This window comes from Bolinopsis microptera, chromosome 2 (genome assembly GCF_026151205.1).
Source record: "Bolinopsis microptera isolate Bmic1 chromosome 2, MBARI_Bmic_1.0, whole genome shotgun sequence".
NCBI lineage: Eukaryota > Metazoa > Ctenophora > Tentaculata > Lobata > Bolinopsidae > Bolinopsis > Bolinopsis microptera.
In genome coordinates, this window is record NC_087073.1 from 7,375,099 (window position 1) to 7,398,722 (window position 23,624).

General features: G+C 38.0%; 1 protein-coding gene across 2 annotated transcripts; it reads left to right on the forward strand.

The window, feature by feature from the left end:
* The first annotated feature begins 1,696 nt into the window (after positions 1-1,696).
* Positions 1,697-23,262, forward strand: LOC134826409 (F-box/LRR-repeat protein 2-like). Of its 2 annotated transcripts, none has more exons than XM_063838769.1 (14): positions 1,697-1,826; positions 1,965-2,067; positions 2,324-2,453; positions 2,603-2,697; positions 6,199-6,267; positions 8,102-8,197; positions 10,000-10,126; positions 10,951-11,022; positions 12,273-12,403; positions 12,735-12,795; positions 15,820-15,864; positions 17,803-17,859; positions 20,617-20,753; positions 22,427-23,262. In XM_063838769.1, exons 1-14 carry the CDS (start codon positions 1,760-1,762, stop codon positions 22,611-22,613), a joined length of 1,377 nt encoding a protein of 458 aa, XP_063694839.1. In that variant the 5' UTR covers positions 1,697-1,759; the 3' UTR covers positions 22,614-23,262. The 2 variants fall into 2 exon arrangements, with proteins under 2 accessions (XP_063694839.1, XP_063694836.1); XM_063838766.1 differs by lacking the exon at positions 15,820-15,864 and adding an exon at positions 16,747-16,791.
* The last annotated feature ends 362 nt before the right edge of the window (positions 23,263-23,624 follow it).

Sequence of the window (23,624 nt, forward strand, 5' to 3'; positions counted from 1 at the left end):
GCGTCCTGGTTAACCTACAAGTACAACAGATATGTAAAAACTGAAAAGAGCGCCGCGCGCGCAGAAGAAAGCCGCGCCAGGCAATACAATACAAGAAAACATTTAAAAATTTGTGAAATGAATCGAGCGCTACTTTAAAGATTCTATCATGATTCTAAACAGATAATGCAAATTTACATTTGCCTACATTATTTCTTGTTGATGGCTTTCCGTTTTGTTCTAACGTCCCAGCTAAGCTAACATATTTGCATTCATACTAACCATGTTGGTATAATTTAACAGCTGAATCAAATAAAATCAATGCATGATCAATGATGCATCATCAGCAAAGCTAGTGCCTTAACACTGACAATTATTTGTGGCTCGCTTACACTATATACAGTTAATTGAATCAACATGAAGCAAGTATATGATATGATATAGCATATTAAATTGTTATAGTCCAGTCACCTGAATAGGTTTAGGCACGGGCACTTCAACAATGAGCATATTTTCAGAAAGGGCCGACACATATTTTTTCCGTAATTATGAATAAGGGACCATAATTATTTCAATAATGTAGCTGTATAGATTTAGTATTGTTATATATTGTATATAATGTAATACTTAATTGCAACGAAATAACGTAGAAATTAGGAATATCGTTTTTTGAATGGGGTGACGATTTAAACATTGATTTGATTTGATTCAATGATTCGATTTATTTTGATCTTTCCCACTGCACAGTACAGTTTATGATGAAGTTTATCATGATCCTCCTTGGCCTAAATAGCAAAGCTTTGATGATAGATGATTCAGAAAATGCTTTCAATGATGTGGACAATGATGAAAGAAGCTTTTTTCAAAGGGTGCCACTAATCTAGTTCTAGCGAAGCAGCTAATGTACTCATGACCCCAAATATCTGAAATATTAAGCTGTGAGGTTTCAAAGTGTTGGTAGTCCAATGTTATCATCCAGTCCAATCTGTTCCACCACGACGGGGGCCGGGGGGTCTTCAACAAAATTCTCTTGAAATTGACTTTGTAGTTGTTTCTGATAAAGGGGAGTGATACATATCAGCTTTTTTTGGTCCCATGGAAAAATATTGTTCCTAGCCGAAATTATTGCCGGTCAAAAGTCAGCTCTTATGTGTAATTGTATTGCGCGAGCGATTTTCAATCGCGCGCCCTGAAAATCGATTCTAAAAATCTGTCTTCTCCTACATTTTTTGAGCAATCACCCTGAAACTTTCAGGATATGTTCTAAGGACCATTTAAAGGAGATTTTCGGGCCAGAAATTTGAGAGCTGTCATAAGATGATTGCCTAAGTGTTGTAACAAAGAGCCCCCCTAACCCAGTTGTGCGAGGGGGAGGGGGGGGGGGGGGGGGGGTTTGCGCCATCTTAGTTGTAAAGTAAAGTAAAGTAATTTTGAAAAACTTAACAACAGTACTATCAAAACTGTGTGTTCTGCTCTGATGAAACCTGAAAGATAACATTCTTAATCGCAGAACACACTCAAGATTTCCAGATTCACCGGCTTACAAATTATGTTAAGTAAAATTTGGTAACTTGTTAAAACCTGAAGCATGGTCTATATATTTGGTCATGTCTGTGCCTATTATGACTGAAATACGAAATTACTTATATTTCTCAAAGTAAGACTTGTTAAGATATTATATAATTAAACCTATAAACTCTTCTTCTACTCTATTCTAGAAATGATATTTTTGCAATGTGACAATTCACCAGACTGCCTATCATAATGGCTGCATCATAAAATGGAATTAGTGTCGACTGGTAGGCAAGACAGCAATGGGATTGTAGTACAAAATGGGCAAAATCAAAGTGAGTAATGCTGTTAAAGTTTATTGCTTGTTGTTCTTAAGGTCCTGAAGATTGATCTAGACCCAGACTCATCATTTTCAAGTGAAAAATGTTTTTTTCTTGACAGAATGAGCTACTCAATGATTTTATCATTTTCAGGTAGTGTTGGTAACATAAAGAAACTTCAAAATGGGGTCTCAAAAAGATCACTCGTCCCAGAAAACTTCATACACACTCGACTTCCAGATGCTGTTATACTGAAGTAAGATAACTTTCCAGCCCACACCGATTCTATTTATCCCCGACCTTAAAATCCACTCGAAAAGAGATGTTGAGGCAAATTGAAGAAATGAACCTATAAGGAATGCCTAGCAGTTTGAATATATAGAATGATACATTTGTCACTTCGACAAACACCCACTGACTATATAATGCACTCATTATACTGTTCATTACTACTCCATTGTTCATACCAAACTTAATATTGCTACACTACTGTAACATAAACTGTTTTTCAGAATATTTTGGTATCTGGACATCATCTCCTTATGTCGGTGTGCTAAGGTCTCTCAGAAATGGAAAGCTTTGGCTTTGGACGGCAGTAATTGGTCGCATGTCGACCTTTTTGAATTTCAGACAGACATCACCGTAAGCACAGTTACTGAGCAAATTATAATTAAGTTTATGTCAGACTGATCCTGTATTTTAATAACATTTCAAATCATTTGACTTTAACTTTAAATAACTATAATGCTTGCTGGATTACCATAAATGTGAAATATTTGCAAATTTTTCAGCTACCAGTTGTCAGCAGTATAACCAGTAGATGTGGACCTTTTCTCAGAACGCTTAGTTTGAAGGGCTGCAAGAGTATAGAAGATAAAGCCATTTTGTAAGTTTTCCCATGTTCATTGTGAAGTAGCCGTAGTAATTACGGAGTAAATATATTATAATTTATGAATACAGTAAGTTATACTGTAAATGCAGTAAATGATACTCATAATGAAATATTTGTATAATTTACATCAATAAAATGACCTGGGTACAGTGCAGACAGTCCTTGTTTTGTTAGGCCCCATGTAGCCGGTGGGCCCGACATGATACGACATATCTCGACACGTCGGGGTTTGTCGGGGTTTGTCAGGGTTTGTCGGGGTTTGTCGGGGTTTGTCGGGGTTTGTCAGGGTTTGTCGGATTCGTCAATAATGGATGAAAAGTGATTAGGCTCAGAGAGGCCGAGATGGCTCAGCTAGCTAATTAGCTTTTTTTTTTTTTTTTTTTTTTTTTTTTTCTTTTTTTTCCTTTTTTTTGTTGTCGCGACACCCACTGAAGGCCTCATGAAGCCGGTGGGCCCGACATGATACAACATATCTCGACACGTCGGGGTTTGTCGGGGTTTGTCGAGCCTGGAGGCTACATGGGGCCTTTTTGTTATATTATACCAGAAAAATCCAGAGTAAGTTGTTCAAGAATAACATTGCATTAACTATCAAGGATAAATATATTATATAAGTAAACGTTTACTGTATAATATTTAAAGTAAAAGATGTGCAACTTCACGGCTATTTATAGCCGTCGTTAGCAAAATTAAAAAGTTCATTAATTGTTCACTGAGTAACTAACATCAACGGAAGAATTATCAGAGCCTCGATTCTGTTTAACGTCATGGTTTTAATTTACATTCCAACCAACTCTCCGTTCAAATGACACGGAGATACTTCAAAACGCGGCATACCGTCACTGTGAGTGAGGGATATAGTTGCTATGGAGAATGAAATATGTCGTATCTGAGAGGTTCCAGTTATGTTCAGGCGGCACGAGTTGATGGAGCTGCCAAAGCTTGTCATAGTCCACGTTTCTAGTCCACGTTTCTAGTCCTCGTTTCTTGGCTGCCATGAAATACGGGTTTAGGAATATTTGTGGCCGCCAAGAGCAGGATTAAGTTATATAATAACTTTAAGAGCATGATTAAGTTATATAATAACTTTAAGTAACTAAATTCTCAGATTTTATTAAAATCACCCTTACAGTAATACGACTTTTCGCTGAATAGATTTGTAATACTTCCAAACTTTATTATCTAATAATGCTTACACTGTTATAACTGTCCACGTAGATAGAATATGACGCGGAGCTGATCTCAATGAATATGATATTAAACACTGTAAGACACTAGTTACATAAACACACATAATATTTATTGTATTGATGTGGAACTCTTTACATTGCCAGGAGCCCCACCCTCATTTAATTAAGGTATAACGGACCTCATTGCAGTCTGCTGTTCCGCACTATCATTATTACTCTACCTTTGATCAGCTAGTAATGGGAGCCGGTATTTCTAACTGTACTATGGTTCTTGTTTAGAACATGCCCGCCATGGGATGGGTTGAGTTTATAAATTGCCAGTAACTATGTAAGTATCCTAAATATCCAAGTTCTACGTCTTAACCGAACAACAATATATAAGTCGGTAGAAAAGTAGGTTATTTTGGTTTCAATAACATCATACATATTGTTTTATAAAACCACAATTAAGTAACAAGCAATGAGTTGGCTAATATCTTTGAGTATTTTAACTAAGACGGTTAATGATGTAACACTAATACTAAGTGCTTAACAGTTAGTTTTAGATTTATGAGTGTTTCATCTCTCTCTTCTCTCTCTGTCTCTCTCTCACCAGCCACACCCAGCTGATGTGGCTCCCTAACAGCCCCATGTGTTCAATGTTCATGTATCATGGATTGTATGTATGAGTAAAAGAAGCGGCTTCGTAGTTAGGTGGATTAGAAGGGAGAGGTCATTAGTTGGTAGAGAGATGGAAATGGCACGCAGCTACCTACTCTCTCTCTACCTGCTCAGCTACCTACACAACCTCCTCAACATGATAAGTATCTCGTCTATCTACCGGCTTTCTTCTTACTGTCTGAAACTAAGCAGGTTCAGTATTCAGGGTTCCCTCTTGTAATCATCATCTCATTATGGCTGTAGTGAGGCCGAGTAGCGAGGCGAGGCCGAGTGGTAAGGCTGTAGTGAGGCGAGGCCAAGTAGCGAGGCGAGGCCGAGTGGTAAGGCTGTAGTGAGGCGAGGCCGAGTGGTAAGGCTGTAGTGAGGCGAGGCCGAGTGGTCACGTGGTACTCTTTTTGATAAATTTATTATGTCTCCCGCAACAAGTACCTGTGTTAAAGTATTGAGATACTCGTCAACACACAGTATACATTAGAACATGAAATATAGCGTTATAATATACCGACAATAATTATCTGTGCAGTGTACACGTGTGCTACACTATTACACAGGGCAACACATGTCATTATTAATGGTTGATAATACACCCATCACTTATAATAATTCCATATTATACACATGCATAATTAATACACTATAATGAGTTATTACTAATAAGCGTCTCCATTGTTTCACGCCTTACCTGCTCTCTCTCTCTCTCTCTCTCTGTACCCTAATATGCATTTATGCTAATGAATATTGAGGCTAATGAGTGACACAATATCTTACACTGGCCGGAAATGCGGTGAGTGGGTCGTGTTGAGCTGTAACAGTTCCAACTAGGTTGGCGGGTACTCCTAGCCAGCGTTCCTGGCTTCAGCAAGCCACAACTCCTGGCTTGCTGTCTGAGGCGGTTCGGATACATTTAAACTTTAATTACAGAGATTTGGCTCTTGTCTGGGATTTAATTGATGTTTTAATCAGTGAGCCATTAGTTCAGGTTTGGGTTGGCGTCACCAGGTCGAATAGATTTGTAGGTTTGTCATTCGGGAGATTCAGATTAAATGTCTTACAAAAAGCATTCAAGGATACTTCTTCGCTTACTGCAAAATATTATGTTACATAGCATTAATATTATAATATTTATGTATTGTACCCGTAAGAACGTCCAATAGTGCAGTGATAAACCATATCATAATTTGGAGATAAGTTAGTGCTGAAACGATAAGAACAATTAATTAATTAATTAATTGTTGAATTAAGTCGGGAAACGCATATCCTCCTAAAATACTAGATCTAGTATAGGTGTTGATGATGCTATATCTTAGTACGGAAGTGTCAGACCGGATAAGAACAGAGAGGTTTTCTCCTTCTAGAACAATGTACTGTACAAATTATTTTGAACTGATGATCTATCACTAGAATAATGTCTCAAATTATTCAACAACGAAAAAAACGTACCGATAAGATCATGGTAGATCTTTTATCGTTGACAAAAGAAACAGACAGATCAATTATAGATGGATGCATAATTTGTCTAACACCACCATATTACACTAACGTTATGTTTAATGATGTGTACAGTATTAATATAGACAGTATAATGTATGATTGTATAATATTGACTATTATATTGAATATATAAATGTATTTCTATTAATTTCAGAGCGTTTTCAACACATTGTCATTACATAGAGGTGCTCAACCTGAACGGATGCACCAATATCTCCCCAAGGTAGGGTTTACTTATTTATCGTAACAAATACCCCTCCGCAAGCAATGCAGTTAAAGTTTACTAAGGAGGTGCCCCTCCATAAAAGCAATGCAGTTACAGTTTACTAAGGAGGTACCCCTCCATAAAAGTAATGCAGTTAAAGTTTACTAAGGAGGTGCCCCTCCCCAATGCAATGCAGTGCAGTTAAAGTTTACTAAAGAGGTGTCCCTCCCCAATGCAATGCAGCGCAGTTAAAGTTTACTAAGGAGGTGCCCCTCCCCAATGCAATGCAGTGCAGTTAAAGTTTACTAAGGAGGTGCCCCTCCCCAATGCAATGCAGTGCAGTTAAAGTTTACTAAGGAGGTGTCCCTCCCCAATGCAATGCAGTGCAGTTAAAGTTTACTAAGGAGGTGCCCCTCCCCAATACAATGCAGTGCAGTTAAAGTTTACTAAGGAGGTGCCCCTCCCCAATGCAATGCAGTGCAGTTAAAGTTTACTAAGGAGGTGTCCCTCCCCAATGCAATGCGGTGCAGTTAAAGTTTACTAAGGAGGTGCCCCTCCCCAATGCAATGCAGTGCAGTTAAAGTTTACTAAGGAGGTGCCCCTCCTTAATGCAATGCAGTGCAGTTAAAGTTTACTAAGGAGGTGTCCCTCCCCAATGCAATGCGGTGCAGTTAAAGTTTACTAAGGAGGTGCCCCTCCCCAATACAATGCAGTGCAGTTAAAGTTTACTAAGGAGGTGCCCCTGCCCAATACAATGCAGTGCAGTTAAAGTTTACTAAGGAAGTGCCCCTCCCCAATGCAATGCAGTGCAGTTAAAGTTTACTAAGGAGGTGCACCTCCCCAATGCAATGCAGTGCAGTTAAAGTTTACTAAGGAGGTGCACCTCCCCAATGCAATGCAGTGCAGTTAAAGTTTACTAAGGAGGTGCCCCTCCCTAGTTCGTTGCAGTAAGGGTTGAAGTGCCAGCTATTAAACTCGACAAACTTGCACCTCAGTTAGCACAGTTGAGGTGTTAATAAGTCAACTATTTTTCCTTAGCAGTGAACTCTTTAAAAGTCATGGAACTATCAGACGAGTCATTACAAATTTTAGATTCAAATTTTTATTTTGGTGCACATTGCAGGATTTGGGGCTCAGATTCCAAATTTAGAAAACATTAAAACACATCCTGATTGTTACGGTTGTTACCCTTGGTACTCACTTTTAAATTTCCTTTTAAGCTGAAAGCTGCGAGACACATTTCGAAGTGTTAAAATTACAGGGGTTAATTCTCCTGGCTGTGCTCAGATGAATGTGCAACATATTTATCATCAGGAATAACCAACCTTGTCATGTACTAAATTTGCGGGCCTGTAAATTTTGTCTCACCAATATGAAAGCTGCTGTAACAAATTTCTCAACTCTGTTTGAATCTCGTTTGCTCATCATCTCTGCAGATTAGTCGCATCCTAATTTGCAGAATAGCTGCATCTCATCAGTCAAATTATCACCTTTTTGTACTGTGTACTAGTGTTATCAGACGATGTGCCGCACTTCAAATACCTCATTAAATTGGGCTGAATAAAAGTTGGGCGCTGTCCAAGCAGTCCGAGAAACTAAGGTATAATCGAGTACTGCCCAGCTCTACATAGCACTGACATGCTGGTCAATATGAGCTCTGTCATGACTGACGTTATGTCTCAATTTCTCTACATGTCCCATTCTAGCTCCTATTTATTCTTGATAGAAGTAGCTGCACTTCAAATTCTCCACTTTCCTTACGTGTTATTAAGAAATTTCTGCAATTTATCTCGGTGCACGAGACAATGATTATGTATATTAAAATTGTCGTTTCAACCCACTCTATTTTCAGATGTGACCGCGCCTTTACCTCACATTTTACAAACCTGAAGTGGTTGGATCTATCTTCCTGTATTTTAGTGGACGACTCAGTCTGCAATGCCCTCAGGTAAACATTGAACTGAAATGTCACGTGACTCCAGCTATTGTTACAGATAATAGGGGCAGTAAAGTAGTTTAACCGTAATAATGGCTGCTACTTTAATACTGGTTTTGGGGGAAATGCGGGATCTTTCTGTCTCAGGTAGATGTATCTGTCTCAGGTAGATATATCTGTCTCAGGTAGATATATCTGTCTCAGGAAGAGCCATGGCGACTGACATTCTAGCCCTTAGTTATCAGACTTGGTGAGATTATTCTAACCGTGTTCAAATGTGTCAACAACATAGCTCCAGACTACCTTAGTTCCCAAAAATTTGTGTGCCATTATATTGAGCACAATTTATTTGAGCCCGAAAAATTTGGGCAGAAAATTTGAACTCATTTGGGCGACCGAAAATTTGGGCACAAATTCTTCGAAAAATGAACGATTTTCCACTAAAATTTCAGTTAGATATTTGCCTTAGTTCATTATTATTCCTTACTATTCCAGTCATTTTGCTTTAAATTTTAAGCATGTAGGTGGTAGTCTGAGTTGTTTCACATTATGAAATTTACGATCTGCCCAGTAACTACTAAAAAATACAGTGATGATGGCACAGTACAAAATGATAGATATACAATAGTGATATTTAGTCTCTCAATCAGATAGTTTAGTCTACTTACACTCAGCATATCTTATCATACCCCTTTCACATACAATTATCATTATGACGCCTCACCAGATGGTCGAAAGGTTTGTAAGAAAATTAGAAGGTTTACATCATGATCTATCAAACTAAGCGGCACATACGCTTAGCTTTGGGGGAAACAAAGGTGTACATAATTGTGTGTAGCGAACTACTGTAAACCCGGACCAAAGGTCAAGTCTAATTTTATTAACCAGACATTCATTTAAAATATAAGCCTTTTTACTTGGTCAAGCCATGAATGACAGATTAGAAAACTAAAATTTGAAATATTATTTCACTTGGATTATATGAAGAAAAAGCCATCTTTCTATAGATTTCAGGGCCACAGGCCAAATGCCAAAAGTTTGGTTAGCAAAAAATTTAGCAGACGGAAAAGATTTATGCAATTAATTTGGTCTGCAAAAAATTTGGGCGAGAGGCCCGCTCAAATTTTTTGTCGCCCAAATTTTTGGGAATTAAGGTATATCACTAAATGCATGGACATTAGGAGTCAATCTGTATGAGCACTATGAACAGTTCACAAGATTAGTTCCTCCTCAATGTTCCTCATCTTTCAAATTATTGTAAGACTGAACAAAGGTTTAGTCACTGTGGACCCTCTCTTAATTATTATTATTATTCATGACTGTCTAGAGACATTATCTTAACCTTTTATCTTAGATATTGTTGTCTGATTCAAGGAATGTGAGACATGCCATTATGTCTGGTAGCGGAATTACAAATGTCCACTTTCTTCTCTGTATCGTGTTCAAATGTCGGGTTGTAGTGTTCAGTAGGGAGCATCGTGGCTCTTGACAGACAAAGTGAAACATTTACTGAAACAAGGCAAATGACTAGTGAAAACTAAATGAAGTAATCGACTTTTCGGTACTCATTGGCCTTTTACTAAGATTACAATGAGTGCCGAAACGTCGATTATTTCATTAAGTTTTCACCAGTCATTTGCCTTTGTCTGTAGAGAACCGTGATGCTCCCTGCCGCACACTACGATGTTAAAAACTCACACTTACAAGATCTAAAAGAATAGCCATAACCCGAAATTACCCGAAAGAGTGCCTAAAGTAAGAGATAGTGTATTTAAAGTGCCTAAAGTAAGAGATACTGAGAAAGTGTATTTCAGCGCGGGATGCCCACAACTCCAACACCTAGACCTGAGCTGGTGTGCCCTAGTCAGTAACAACGGTGCTGTGGCTCTAGCTAAAGGGTGTCTCAACCTCCAGCACCTTCTTCTGCGATACTGTAAACTGGTGAGACTTACGCAATTTCTGTAAACATTTTACGACTTTTAAAAACGTTAGATTATGTAATATGTATCGGTGATAAGTTTGTAGAACTTCAGTAAATCTGTGTAACTCTGGTTAATTGAAGTTAATTTCGCGAAACTATGAGACTAACATGACTTTAAAAAGTTGTTATTAACTTTGGTAACTTTCCAGAAGAATACACAATCAGTAAGTTTCAGTTTCAGTTCCAGATTTCAGCAATTAACCGTTCTCACGTTAATTACCCAAAAAAGACCTCACCTCTTCTTTTTTGCACTTGCCATTAACTTCAGCCCATGCGATTAGCCCTGATAAACTAGAAGAAGTATTAATTACCCCCTCCCCTGGAATGCTGGTTTAAGGTTTCACACTCTGTGATCTTAGTGAAGAGTTTGTTAAACTCCGTAACTTATAATATTATTATAACCTGACATAGTGTTACTCACATGCTTGTTGCGTCTCTCTTATTCACTCTCTGTCGCGTGATTACTGGAGATTGTGTGGACACTCCGTTACACATCACACTTCACAATATTCAGCTACATTACTCCTTCATAATATAGATTGAGCTACATTACTCTGATTAACAGTTCATTTACCATCCTTGTCTCGTCATATTCTGTACTTGGATTATCGCTATAATATCTGGTAATGTGATCGGCAACATAGATTTAATGCTGTTGATATCAGTTGACATCAGGCATCAGCTACCTGCTCTAAAAGATGTTGCATTAATTCTGGCCCACCCCACACAAATTTAATCTCACATTTGATGGTGTGTGTAAGACTGTAACGTGTGTTATTTTCAGATTGGTGATGCAGGAGTTAAAGCCCTCACACAGTGCAAGAAACTGTCCCTGCTTAGTCTAATGAACTGTGAGGTCAGTGGTTTATAACTCATATCTATACAGCTACTAAACTGAGATAACTGTATGTTATTTTATTTTATGCTATTATTTTATTTTATGCTATTATTTTATTTTGGCTTTAAATCTGTTCGTACATGGTCGGTAAACGCTTCTTTTCGTCAATATTACATGTTTGATTTTACTCAGTAAGAAGGTACAGACTACGGCTGATTAGCTGATAATATGTCACATCTTTCTTGTTGTCGAATAAGAACATAATATTAATAAGTCCGAGCATTCATTTCTTCCTTTTGGTTTTGCTAATTTTATTGTGTACGTACGGGAACAGATTAAAACTGTTACTACTTGGTGATTGAGAAGGATCGGGGTTAAAAATGAACAATGAGGCATTACACAATAAACTAACCGCATTGATATATTACCGAGTATCTAGCAACTCATCAAGATCTCTATTTTATTAGGTTGCATTATTACAACATAACCTAATTGTACTGTTGAGTACAAAGTAGTCGGGATATCATCCACATAACAAAGTAGTCTACTGAAATTATGCAAATTATGCAAATATGCTTGGCATAGGTATTGTTTAAGCTCTCCAGAGGAACCAAGTATCGTGACTGAACCACGTGTGGTGTCGCATTTAACGTTACATATTATAAACAGGTTAACTTGGGCATAAGTTACTTTTTTAAGGGCGTATGTACTGTAATTGCTTTCTTTTCGTACGATCTCATCTTCTAGAATTTCAGACTAAAGTCTTATAAGTACTAAAGTTACAGTTACTTGAAGTACTTTCTGACAATAACTCAGAGCGTCTTATAATCCACTTTATTTCATTGCAACATATTGTCGCAATGCGGGGAAGTTTCAAGCTTTCTTGGACTTTATTGGCATTCTCCTTTGACAGTACAAATTCAAGTACCAATATGCGTATTACACTTCCCCGGGTGTCGCAACAGATTTTCCCACATATCCGACGTAATTCATGAGCTCAATCAACCCTGTCTCACTTCTTACTGTCACATTCTAAATTCTATGAAGAAAATATTTCCACTGTGTTTCACAAAAGCAGGCCAACAAAATCAGCTCATTTGTTTTTGGGGTCAAGCTGATCACATAACAAAACATTGCCTTGTGTTTTGTTAATACCAAGACAATGAGCTCACTCCCATGGGATTAGTCGGTTATTTCATAAATTAGTTCATGATACAAAACCACAGAATATTTCCTTGTGTTCGACAATGACCTCACATATCTGTCAGGAAGTTACAGACTCCGGAATAGTTGCCCTGACAAAAGGATGTAAGGAGTTACGATGTCTATCTGTCAGCGGCTGTACTCAATTAACAGACTTAACCTTAACGGAAATAGGAAACAACTGTCCCAGTTTACGGTAAGAAATAACGCGTGTCTGGTCACGTGATGACGTGACAAATAAAGAATGTCACGTGACGTGCACTTGTCTGTCAGTTTTATGTTGTGTGCTAAGTTTGTCGCAAGACAGGTTGACGTATTTTTTGTGAGCGTATGTGATCGTTAATTTGGTTAAACTTGACGATTGCAATAACTGGTGTTATAATATGATCATGTTTTTGTGATCGTTTAACCACGCGATTCATTTCAAGTTCTTAAATACTTCAAATTAAGCTTCAGGTAAGTTATAGAAATTGAGTCTCGGCAACAAGTGTTTTGATAAAAAATGTGACGATTATTTATATTTTCAGGACGCTGGAACTTGCTAAACTAATTTATTTATCAGACAGAGGATTTAAAAACTTAGTAAAGGTAATTATGAATGTGGGAAGTTTAAATTTGTTACTGTAAATTATATAAATTAATGTCCTGTACACCTTTTTCATGATAATAAGGCCGTTATTTGGGTAATATTTGATATGCTGTATACGGGCATGTCATTACTGAAATCATTACAACCGTTAAATAGCGAGATATTACTAAGATTCACTGTGAACGGTAGGATATTAAAATCTATCTATAGCCGACAGATTATAAACGAAGGAATTTAAACCGATACTCATTTAAAAAATGTCTTCCTTCAACCATTTAACCACTGGTTTTGACAGACAAAAATCCGATCTATTACTCTATTAAATGATTCAAAGAACCTACTTACCACAAAATAAATATAAACGATTATAACTTTATAACGTAGGTATTACACATACAATTTAGTACGACTTTCCATAAAATATTTTAAACGTGCTATCTAAGTTGTCTGCTTGATAAGACTCCGTACACATTATCTAAAATGCTGCGTTAGTGTAACACAGCTGTAGAGTGTAGATCTAGCCACATGGAGCAAGCGTGTCGTGTGAAGTCCATCTCTATCAGCTGACCAGATTCTTGAAGATTTCATGTAAATTCATACAGTCACAATAGAGAAGATTTCATTAAGTTAGATATTGCTAACTTTCTCTCATCTATTCTAGATGCTTAGATGTAGAGGTAGCAGTTTGAGTAGATGTAATGTAGATGTAAAATAGATTGTATAAGTAGAGGTGATAAGTGTACCGTGTCTACACTGTACAATAAGAATGCATTTACGTAGTACTATTGTGACGTTAATGACCATCGCACCTCATTGAGCTGTGACTAAATCCTGCACGTGACTATATCACCCACATTACCACACCTGCACGTGACTATATCACCCACAGTACCACACCTGCACATGACTATATCACCCACAGTACCACACCTGCACGTGACTATATCACCACAGTACCACACCTGAACATGACTATATCACCCACAGTACCACACCTGTACGTGACTATAATATCATCCACAGTACCACACCTGCACGTGACTATATCACCCACAGTAACACACCTGTACGTGACTATATCACCCACAGTACCACACCTGCACGCGACTATATCACCCACGTCCCACAGTACCACACCTGCACATGACTATATCACCCACAGTAACACACCTGTACGTGACTATATCACCCACAGTACCACACCTGCACGCGACTATATCACCCACAGTAACACACCTGTACGTGACTATATCACCACAGTAACACACCTGTACGTGACTATATCACCCACGTCCCACAGTACCACACCTGTACGTGAATATATCACCCACAGTACCACACCTGCACGTGACTATATCACCCACAGTACCACACCTGCACAAATTCACGCACAGAAAAGCTGCTCGTACAACACTACAAATCTGTTACATTAATAGAGGAGGTTACAGAAGAAATTGATTTTACTCGTGGTGTTTCTCTTGTTTCACATGTAAGAAGTAAGAACAGTGCTATCAGGTTGTCTGCCGCCTCCCCTTTCTTCAAAACTCACACTCCTCTTTATACTCACTTTCATTCGAGACAAATGTGTAGTAGGAACACGTGTGTAGAAACACGTACAGTAATTCACATCACCTACAAAATTAGAACCTCGTAATTTGAACATTCAATACTCCTCCCTGCAATCTGTCTCTCTACTTTGACATCACATCTGCAAATAGAACGGAACGGTCTGAAGAGCCAACTTAACTGTTTCCTTGGAAACACCTACCTGTTTACTGTTTCCATGGAAACACCTCGTCAACCTCAAAACATTACGTTTTGTTAGAACAAATCTGCTTTACAAAAGTGTTCCCAAGACCAAAAAACAAAGTTACCCACGTTACACATGTTACCACATAATATGTCACCACTGACCACACATGTGTCCACACATGTGACCACACATGTGACCTGTGACCACTGACCAGTGACCACACATGTGACCACACATGTGACCACACATGTCAACCAACATTAAAAACTAAAAGTATTTATAGATAACGTTATGTTAGAAGGCGAAGCTGGTCAGCAACATGCGGCACAAACCTGTGCACTTATAACTTTAATAACATATAATAACATAGTGTAATGTTACCTGATCGTAACTCAACCTCCTCATAAATATGTCAGTGATTCTGTTATGTGCGTTATAATGTTACAAGATGATGAATAATTTACGTTAATAAAATACTGTGTGTGTGTGTGTGTGTGTGTGTGATAGCACATCACATTATCCGTATTACATGTACACAAGTGTTGGTTACTGTGTGTAGTGAGGTGCCAGTAATTTAGTGCTGGACACAACAACAACAGATATTTCTGGCTCTGTGCCAAGGACAGCCCAGTTAAGGAAACCTGCTAAAGTTTTTAAAAGTTCAAGGAAACCCGATATTATGTCAGACGTCATAATGTAACCTCCTGTATTTCCTACAAAGTCAGACTGGAATGAGTTATCATATTATATTATGTGTCCATAATTTTACTGTAATAAGATAAATTATAACTGGTAGTAGTTTGAGAAGCTTAACCTTTTATGATCTATTAGTTCCGAGGTACTTCCACTAAGATAATGTCTGGAGACATTAAATAACTTATATCGGTTGACGGTTCCTTGCATGGTCTCTTTACTCTCTACTTGGGAGAGTCACCAGTACATTGTAGTCTCTTGGTTGAAGCTATCACGAGGCCTTTAACACAAATCAGAATAACAGATTTAAAGGCAATCCATTTACTTCTAATTGCTTTCATGGTAGTTCGCTTAATTCGTGACGTCAAATATTTAGCGTTTGAAGTCGGTTGAAGTGAAAATAAGTTAACCCTCATTACCCAAAATACTGCACCTTCAAATTCCAATTATATGGGTCAAAGAGCACGCTTTATTTCCTACAGCTCGGACAAATTACTGTAATTATCTGTGGACTGTGTCATGTCTGAGTTGATAACTATTTAATTGTCAGTGTCAATTACCCTCTTTTATCCCGCAGGGGTGCAACAGTCTCGAGAAGATGGACCTTGAAGAGTGCCAATCGGTGAGTGTGTGTACCCATATCCAAAAACCCGCATTCTCGCATTCTAAGAATGTAGGAAATTTTTAAAAGTAGGAAATTTTTGACAAAAAGTAGGAAATTCGAGAGCCAACTCTGAGAATTTTCGATAATATTTCAGTAGGAATTTAAATGAAAGAGCAGACTAAAAGTTGCTGGACCGTTATAACCACTCTTTTCTAAAAACCACCCATGGGGGGATGGGGGCGGCTATAGAAAACTTCTGCAAATCCCAATATAGACTACCATTCCAGTTTTGATAATAGCATTATCAATCATGTAATGTTGTGAACGGTCATCAATGCAATTGTAATAACTTTATGTCAGGAGTTCAAAGAACATTATATAGTATTATGAGTTGATGTAATACGTCTAAACATGCATAATGCATAAGCATTCTTTGTTGCGTTTCCTATCTTATTCAAATAGTAAATACTAATAATCATTATTATATTTTTGGAAATTTTAAATTCCTTGTTTCTTGAATATTTGGTCTCATACTTGCTTCCTTCTCCAAATTCCCTTAACCCTGTATTAGTTTATAGCTTGAAAGCAGAATGTGATGGTAGTAGATGAGAAAACATTTTTGCCAAAATTATAAACTCTTGATACTTCATGCTGTCTCCTATTTTGTGCTTTAGTTAAGCCAAGTGTTTAGGGATTCTAGAATCCAGACAATTTATCCCAATAAAACTCATTACCCAAAATACTGCACCTTCAAATTCCAATTATATGGGTCAAAGAGCACGCTTTATTTCCTACAGCTCGGACAAATTACTGTAATTATCTGTGGAAGTGTGGACTGTGTCATGTCTGAGTTGATAACTATTTAATTGTCAGTGTCAATTACCCTCTTTTATCCCGCAGGGGTGCAACAGTCTCGAGAAGATGGACCTTGAAGAGTGCCAATCGGTGAGTGTGTGTAGTCTCTTTTAGTGGGCATGTTGGGGCAGGTTACTCGTATCAAATGTCATGTGTCAGGTGTGATGTAATTTATCCCTCAACAGCCAAGGTGCTCTGGCTGGGAAAGTATTGAGAAATGGGGTAAAATAGTGTATTATATAAGTATATATATAATGATCAGGAGAAATGGAGCTCTAAAATAATGATTATCCCATACTTTGATATCTATCACCCTGCATTAAGGAGATGGGGATATATTCTCTGAATCAACCCTCCGATCTTGTAAAATTTAATTAGTGATTGTATAGGTTTCACTGAGCGGGAGGGGGAATAATGGCTACTAGTGTTAATATAAATGACAATTTAGTTATATTATAATATATTAAATAATATTACAGTTATTGTAGTTATTTATCCTCCGGAGCACATGATACTTACAACTGTCATAATAAGACACACCCCTATGAGCTATAGTGCATATTTTACGATACCCTACAACTTTGCAATGGTCCCTAACATAGTACAACAGCGCTTCTATCAATATACAGTATACACCAACGTGCATTTCAACCACGCCATATTTAGATACACGTGAACCATTAAAAATATGGCATTCCAATGAACTTCCTTACAATTAAATACGCGTTACTACGTGGGAGGCGGTACTTTTGAAAATGAAATGGGATCTTACTTGCTTGCTCCCATTTTCCAATGAGTTACATGTCGGGGGTTGTACAGAATCATTACCGCGGCAAATGCAACACTAAACAGTTATATGTTGTATACTATACTAGTTCTTCTTCTGATTGGTCGGCGTACACTGTAAGCCTTCCTTACGGTGGCTTTCACAACGCGTCCTTATTTCCCCAACTCCTGCTGCTGGAGAGAGAGATTATATACTCCCAAATTATATACCATAAATATATTACACATAGATACGTGGGGCTACTATACTAGTTACTATATACTATTCATAACGGTGTACCTGTCAAGTAAGACTCGTTAACTAATGTGTTTCAGATAACAGATAATTCCCTAATACAGATATCTCTACACTGCCCTTATCTTCAATCTTTGGTAAGTATTTTGTATATCTATTCTATTTAAAAAAACTTTAAATTACCGTTTTTACGTATCTGTCAAGCGTATTATTTGCCAAACCGTTCTCATTCTTTTCTGTGTTTACACTTTACATTGTCTCCTTCAGTTGTCTCCTTCAGTTGTCTCCTTCAGTTGTCTCCTTCATTTGTCTCCTTCAGTTGTCTCCTTCAGTTGTCTCCTTCAGTTGTCTCCTTTACTTATATTGTAATACTATCAACACTTATTATAGTTAATACATATAAAAAATGATATGTGGTAGGTTTACATTAATTTAGAACTACATTTGTATTAACTTAACCTAAACTTCTTAATCCACACATTACTCAATCGATTGAATAAACTTTGGATGGGCTATTTTGGTGATAGTGAGTGATCTCCAGGGTTAAATTTACAGATTAACAACTTTGCAGCTATTCCAAACCGATCAAGTGGTCATGTTTGTCCGTTACGTTCTTCCGGTCATTTTCTAACGGTTTGCTCACACCCTGATTCCAAACAGGAAGGATTAAAACGCAAGTTAAGGCCAGAGGGGGGGGGGGGGGTAAAAATTGTTTTTACAGTTTTCACATATTTGATCAGAGCTGCTGGAGATGAACAAGTAGAAAAAAACTGCATGAAAATCTGACCTTGCGTTGCTGAGATATTGCGTGCCAAAATTTGAGGTTTACCTTGAAATATGAGGTTAACTTTAATTTGAGGTTAAGTTAACCTCATATTTCAAGAACAGAGGCAAATATCAAAATTCAGGTCCTGAGTGTGGCCAGTCTTTTCCAAAAGTTGAGCTCTATCTGGAAAAAAGATATTAAGAGTCAAAGACAAAGTTTTAATTACAAGTAAACCTCAAATTTTGGCGCGCAATATCTCAGCAACGCAAGGTCAGATTTTTATGCGTTTTTTTTTCTACTTGTTCATCTCCAGCAGCTCGATCACATATGTGAAAACTGGAAAATGATAATTTACCCCCCCCCCCCCCCCTCTGTCCTTAATCAAAGAGCGAGTCTTTGAATTCCGATGTGTCATCGGTTATCTAGACTTAAATAAAATGTCATTTAAAAAAGCTAGGCAGGTTAAACTCCTGTCTGGTCCTTGGCATGTTAAAACATTCCGTTACTTAACCTGTGTGCGTTTTAAATCGGATGTTCTAAAATAGGAATTATGACGTGGGCGTGGCTGTTCGAAGGAGAGAGATCTCAAAGTAAGTGCCGAAAAACAAAAAGAAAGATATAATAGCACTCATCACAGTTTAAATGATAAAGGTGAACTAGATAATACAGTTTTGAGTTACATTGTGCTGGAACACATTTCTGTTCTGAAGCCAATTTTCTCTCTTTGATGGACACATTGAGTTTAGATCTTTGAAGATTTAGTTAGAGCTGCTTATTGAAGTAAGTGATGACAAATGATGATTGGTGAGTGCCGTTCAGTTAGAGCCAACGGATTGAGTATGTGGTATCCAGCAACTAAAAACATTGGAATGCTACTTCTCGCAATATCATGAGGCCTAGGTGTTCAGGTATTGTCTTTATAGCCATGTTTCAGCATACTTTTGGCACAGGAATTCATCTAAATGCCAACATTTATCCACACGTACAGCTTTTTTCGGGGCTTTGCTAAGTATTACAGAAAGATGTCCGCAGATAATGCAGTGCTGTCTGTATTGATGATCATGTTTTTAGGTTCATTGTTTCTTCCTGTCTCATTCTATCGCTATGGTCACCCCCCCCCCCTGAACGTAGTGTTTCTTATAGGTCGTGTTGTGCAGACAATTGTATCTGGTTTTTCCTCCTACATAACATGTAGTATATAATATCATGTACTAGTTCAAAATTCAGAGAAAAGAAAATGTCCGGGCCGACTTATAGTAACACGGAAATTATGAGAAATGTTGAAGTTTAAACATCACAACAATGCGACTCATAATGATGTTCCTATCCGGATATTACACTAAATCCATCGACAAGTTACATTATCTAGATCTGACGGCATTATTTGATCACTACGGTGGCATTATATCTGCATTTTATCGCACATGTATTGTGGCAGGAGTTAAATTTAATTTAGTGTCGAGATAGTCCCTGTAATATTGATGCAATAAAGTTAAATGTCATCCGTTGTAGATTCGAATGCTAGCTCGACGCTATCTTTTGTTAAGTTATATAAATATAATATCGGTGTAATAAAATATAAAATTTGGTAAGTTATATAATATCACTGTAATAAAACATAACCTTCATGTTGTGTTATAGTACACCACTGTTAGTACTGCTCAGTACGTGTGTAATCATCCATGTATGGCAAGACTTTATTTTAATCTCAGAAGTGAGCAAGCAGATAGTTCTCTGTGTATGTGACACGTGTTTAGCACGTGTGAGCCACGTGTTTAACACGTGTTTAGCACGTGACACGTGGTACGTGTTAGCTGTTACTGGGCTACATGAGGATTTTATTTTGAAGGGTGTGGTCATATGTCCTCTGGTTATTTGTTTGATTGTATCACGGACAAACTTTAAGTTGATGATTCAGGGTGTAGACTTTCTTAGCAGCCTGATGAGTTGGTGCGTGTGCGAGGTAATGTTGTTTCGTAATAATATCACGATTAAACTTACGATATCGACTAAGTCCCTGCCTCTACCATGTTGCCAAATACCACTAAATGTTATTACCACTGTGATTAATGATTAAATAAATTACCTTTATTTACACTACAATAAATAATGAAAAGCTCGCCTGCAGACGTTAAGTAACTGTGAACGGATCAGTGACGAGGGACTGCGGTATCTGTGCGGCAGTTACGCGGGACAGACACAACTACGGGAACTGGAACTGGACAACTGTAAGCTGATAACGGACGCTACCATCGACCATCTTGTGTGAGTACATTCCTCTTCAACTGTGTGTTAGTCATTGTGCAGTTTCTAATACTTCACAGTTCACAGTTCTGTCAGTTACTGTGTAGTTTCTAATACTTCACAGCTCCCGTTTAAATACCTTGCACTAGATCTGACATGATAGTAGATAGTTAACGTGTCACAACTGTTCAAGTTAATCATTGAACATGTCTCTCACAGTTCTCATGTCTGTTCTCTTGCCTCTCTTTATTAAATCAAACTCCCGAATATCATGCATAATATCTCCGCTATCTCAATATGACATGAATCTGTAAGATACACCTGTTCAATACTACATTTTACTCTATTAAAACAAGTTTACTCTATCATATGCAACACAGAGTACACTGTACCGTATTACTATCAGAAGCATAATTCATTTTGGCACAAGGTGGCCGGGATATGAGCTGTTTAGAACTAATCTAAGATTGTTCTTGTGTTTTGATCACGTGTGTAAAGTCAACTTGTATTATCACAGTGTGTGTACTGTGTGTGTGTACTGTGTGTGTAGTACATTCGGGGGATTAATAAGGTTATTGATGTCTCGAAGTATACATTTGATGAAATACTCTTGAGGCTAACTATAAATGTAATCTAACTGACCTTGATATATTTAATGGAACAGCTAACTAAATCTCTACGAATGTAATCCTCTGTTCGCGGTACCATGTGTATTATAATACTATAATACCTCCGCCACTGAGTGCTGCGCGATATAATTCCCGACAGCTTGCTGGAGGGAATTTGCGGGCACGAAGTTGCGGAGGTATTATATTTTATAATACGTTCCGGTTCCGATTGCAGAAGGGGTGTAATCCGATACGTGCGCATCATACAATATAGTGTCTAATATATAGAACGCCAGTGTTATTTGTTTTGAAACTTGCCGCCAGCCAGTCTGAGTCTGGGCTGATAATACCCTCGCTTCTCTTGCGGGAAAAATGAGCAAATTATCAGCCCTCGGTGTCCCCGAGTTTTAGTGGATATAATTCCCGGAAGGTATTATAATCGAAAAGTTAGAGTGGGTTAATTTCGTGCAAATAAACTGGGTTTATTGAACGAAGCCGTCCAATTTCACCTAGATTAACACTAATTATTGGGACCAAGTCCCTTCATTTGGCCCGACTGCAGGATCCAGCAGCATCTTTGAGATATTGACCTTTATTAACATGTCCAGTCTAGCCACTGCTCACTTTAAAGCTATATAGTATTCAGCTTAGTAGTGCAGATTGTTTGTCACTACATATTATTTGTGTAGAGCTCCCTTCTTCCCCCCCCCCCCCCCACCTGTTGTAGTTTATTGTTATTACTGGCCCTCAATATTACCCCTCTTGTCTGATCAACATTACAGTGTACAGTGTGCAGTGTGCAGTTTGTGCTAGTTTTTAAGTTATGTCGGTATGGTCTATTAAAGGATAATTTACTCTTACCCAAGTTAATTGAACGGGTTCACAGTTCTGATAAAATAAATAATATCAGATATTCGTAAAGAGGCTGTAACAAGGCTGTATTTCTTCTCTAACTAAGAGAATCAACGAATCTTAATACATAACCAAGGAATCTCCGAAGGATCTTTAAAATTGGACTTTCTTCATGGATTTCTAAAAGCCCTCAAGTTAAGAACATTCCTCACATCTCATTAACACCCCCCTCAGGCAATGCAGAGGGCTCCAGAGGGTAGACCTGTACGACTGTCTCCGGATCTCGCGCGGCGGGATTAAGCACCTCAAGTCACGGCGTCCCAACCTCACGGTGCACGTGTACTTCCCCCCAGACACGCCGCCCGTCATGCAGCACGATCCCGTCCATAACCGGGTGTGTAGATGTTGTGTGGTCTTGTGATCTCACATCCTCACACGTGACCAACACGTGGTCTATCTGTCCTGTCACGTGATAGCAGGAGAGATATCATGACACACCCAATCCCCCCTTCCTCCCGCTTCAGTCGTCGAACTGGAAAGTTTCAAGCAGCAGACTGCAGCTACACGCGACTCTAAAAACACGGCTGCAGAATGACTAAATTAAACGAGAGATAATTGAGAGATAATTGAGTAATTATGTAATTATAGGAGGCGGGACCCTCATTAGTTTAATATGGCGTGGCTGGGTTTACTAAACGAAAAATAGACTGATTGATGCATCATCAATTTTGATATTAGTTTCGTTAAAATATTTGTTTATTACGAAAATTAGATTATTTATTATTGGAGGGGTATGCTGATCATTTAATAAAATTCTTTCGAAACCGCCGAGAAAATATTTATTTGACCGTAAATTCTGATAGGTGAGCCTTTTGCCTTTTGGTTACGGTTTCGAGATGCTAAACAAAAAAAAGAGCAAATCTGTGCAAATTTGTGGCGTGTTTTATCTGTGTGGCGCATTTGATTAAATGCTGTGCCCTGACCGCAACTCGAAAAGAAATGTAAACTGCAGGCACGCACCTGAACTAACTTGTATTTTTCACTTATTATTAATTTAACCAAATTTTATAGATTTGTGTATACTTTCTTAGTTGATTTTGAGTAACGTGTTGCGTACGGTATATAGAGTTTCATTCTCCTTGAGAAGCCATCTTCGAGATTAAAGGAACTGTTTTGCGTTAAACGTCGAAGACGATCGATCACGAGGTGAACCGAAATCATCTCACTTTATGGAACGCGCGAGCAATATTTCAAAATAAAAAGTATTAAGTCTCTATTGCCATATTATGGTCCGGTTGCGCGCATGCACGCGAGTACATACGTATGTGTTTTTAGTGTTGTTATGTATTAATCGTACATGTACTTGCAAGGTGATAATTATAAAGCTGCAAACTCAATTTCTAGACAATTAAGGTGGACTGTACTAGCCTAA

Bases quoted from the DNA above. Each gene is read 5' to 3' on its own strand.
- LOC134826409 (XM_063838769.1), top strand. From the start codon at position 1,760: ATGGAATTAGTGTCGACTGGTAGGCAAGACAGCAATGGGATTGTAGTA. The intron at 1,827-1,964 runs GTGAGTAATGCT...TATCATTTTCAG, and splicing joins ACAAAATGGGCAAAATCAAA to GTAGTGTTGGTAACATAAAG. The intron at 10,127-10,950 runs GTGAGACTTACG...TGTTATTTTCAG, and splicing joins TTCTGCGATACTGTAAACTG to ATTGGTGATGCAGGAGTTAA.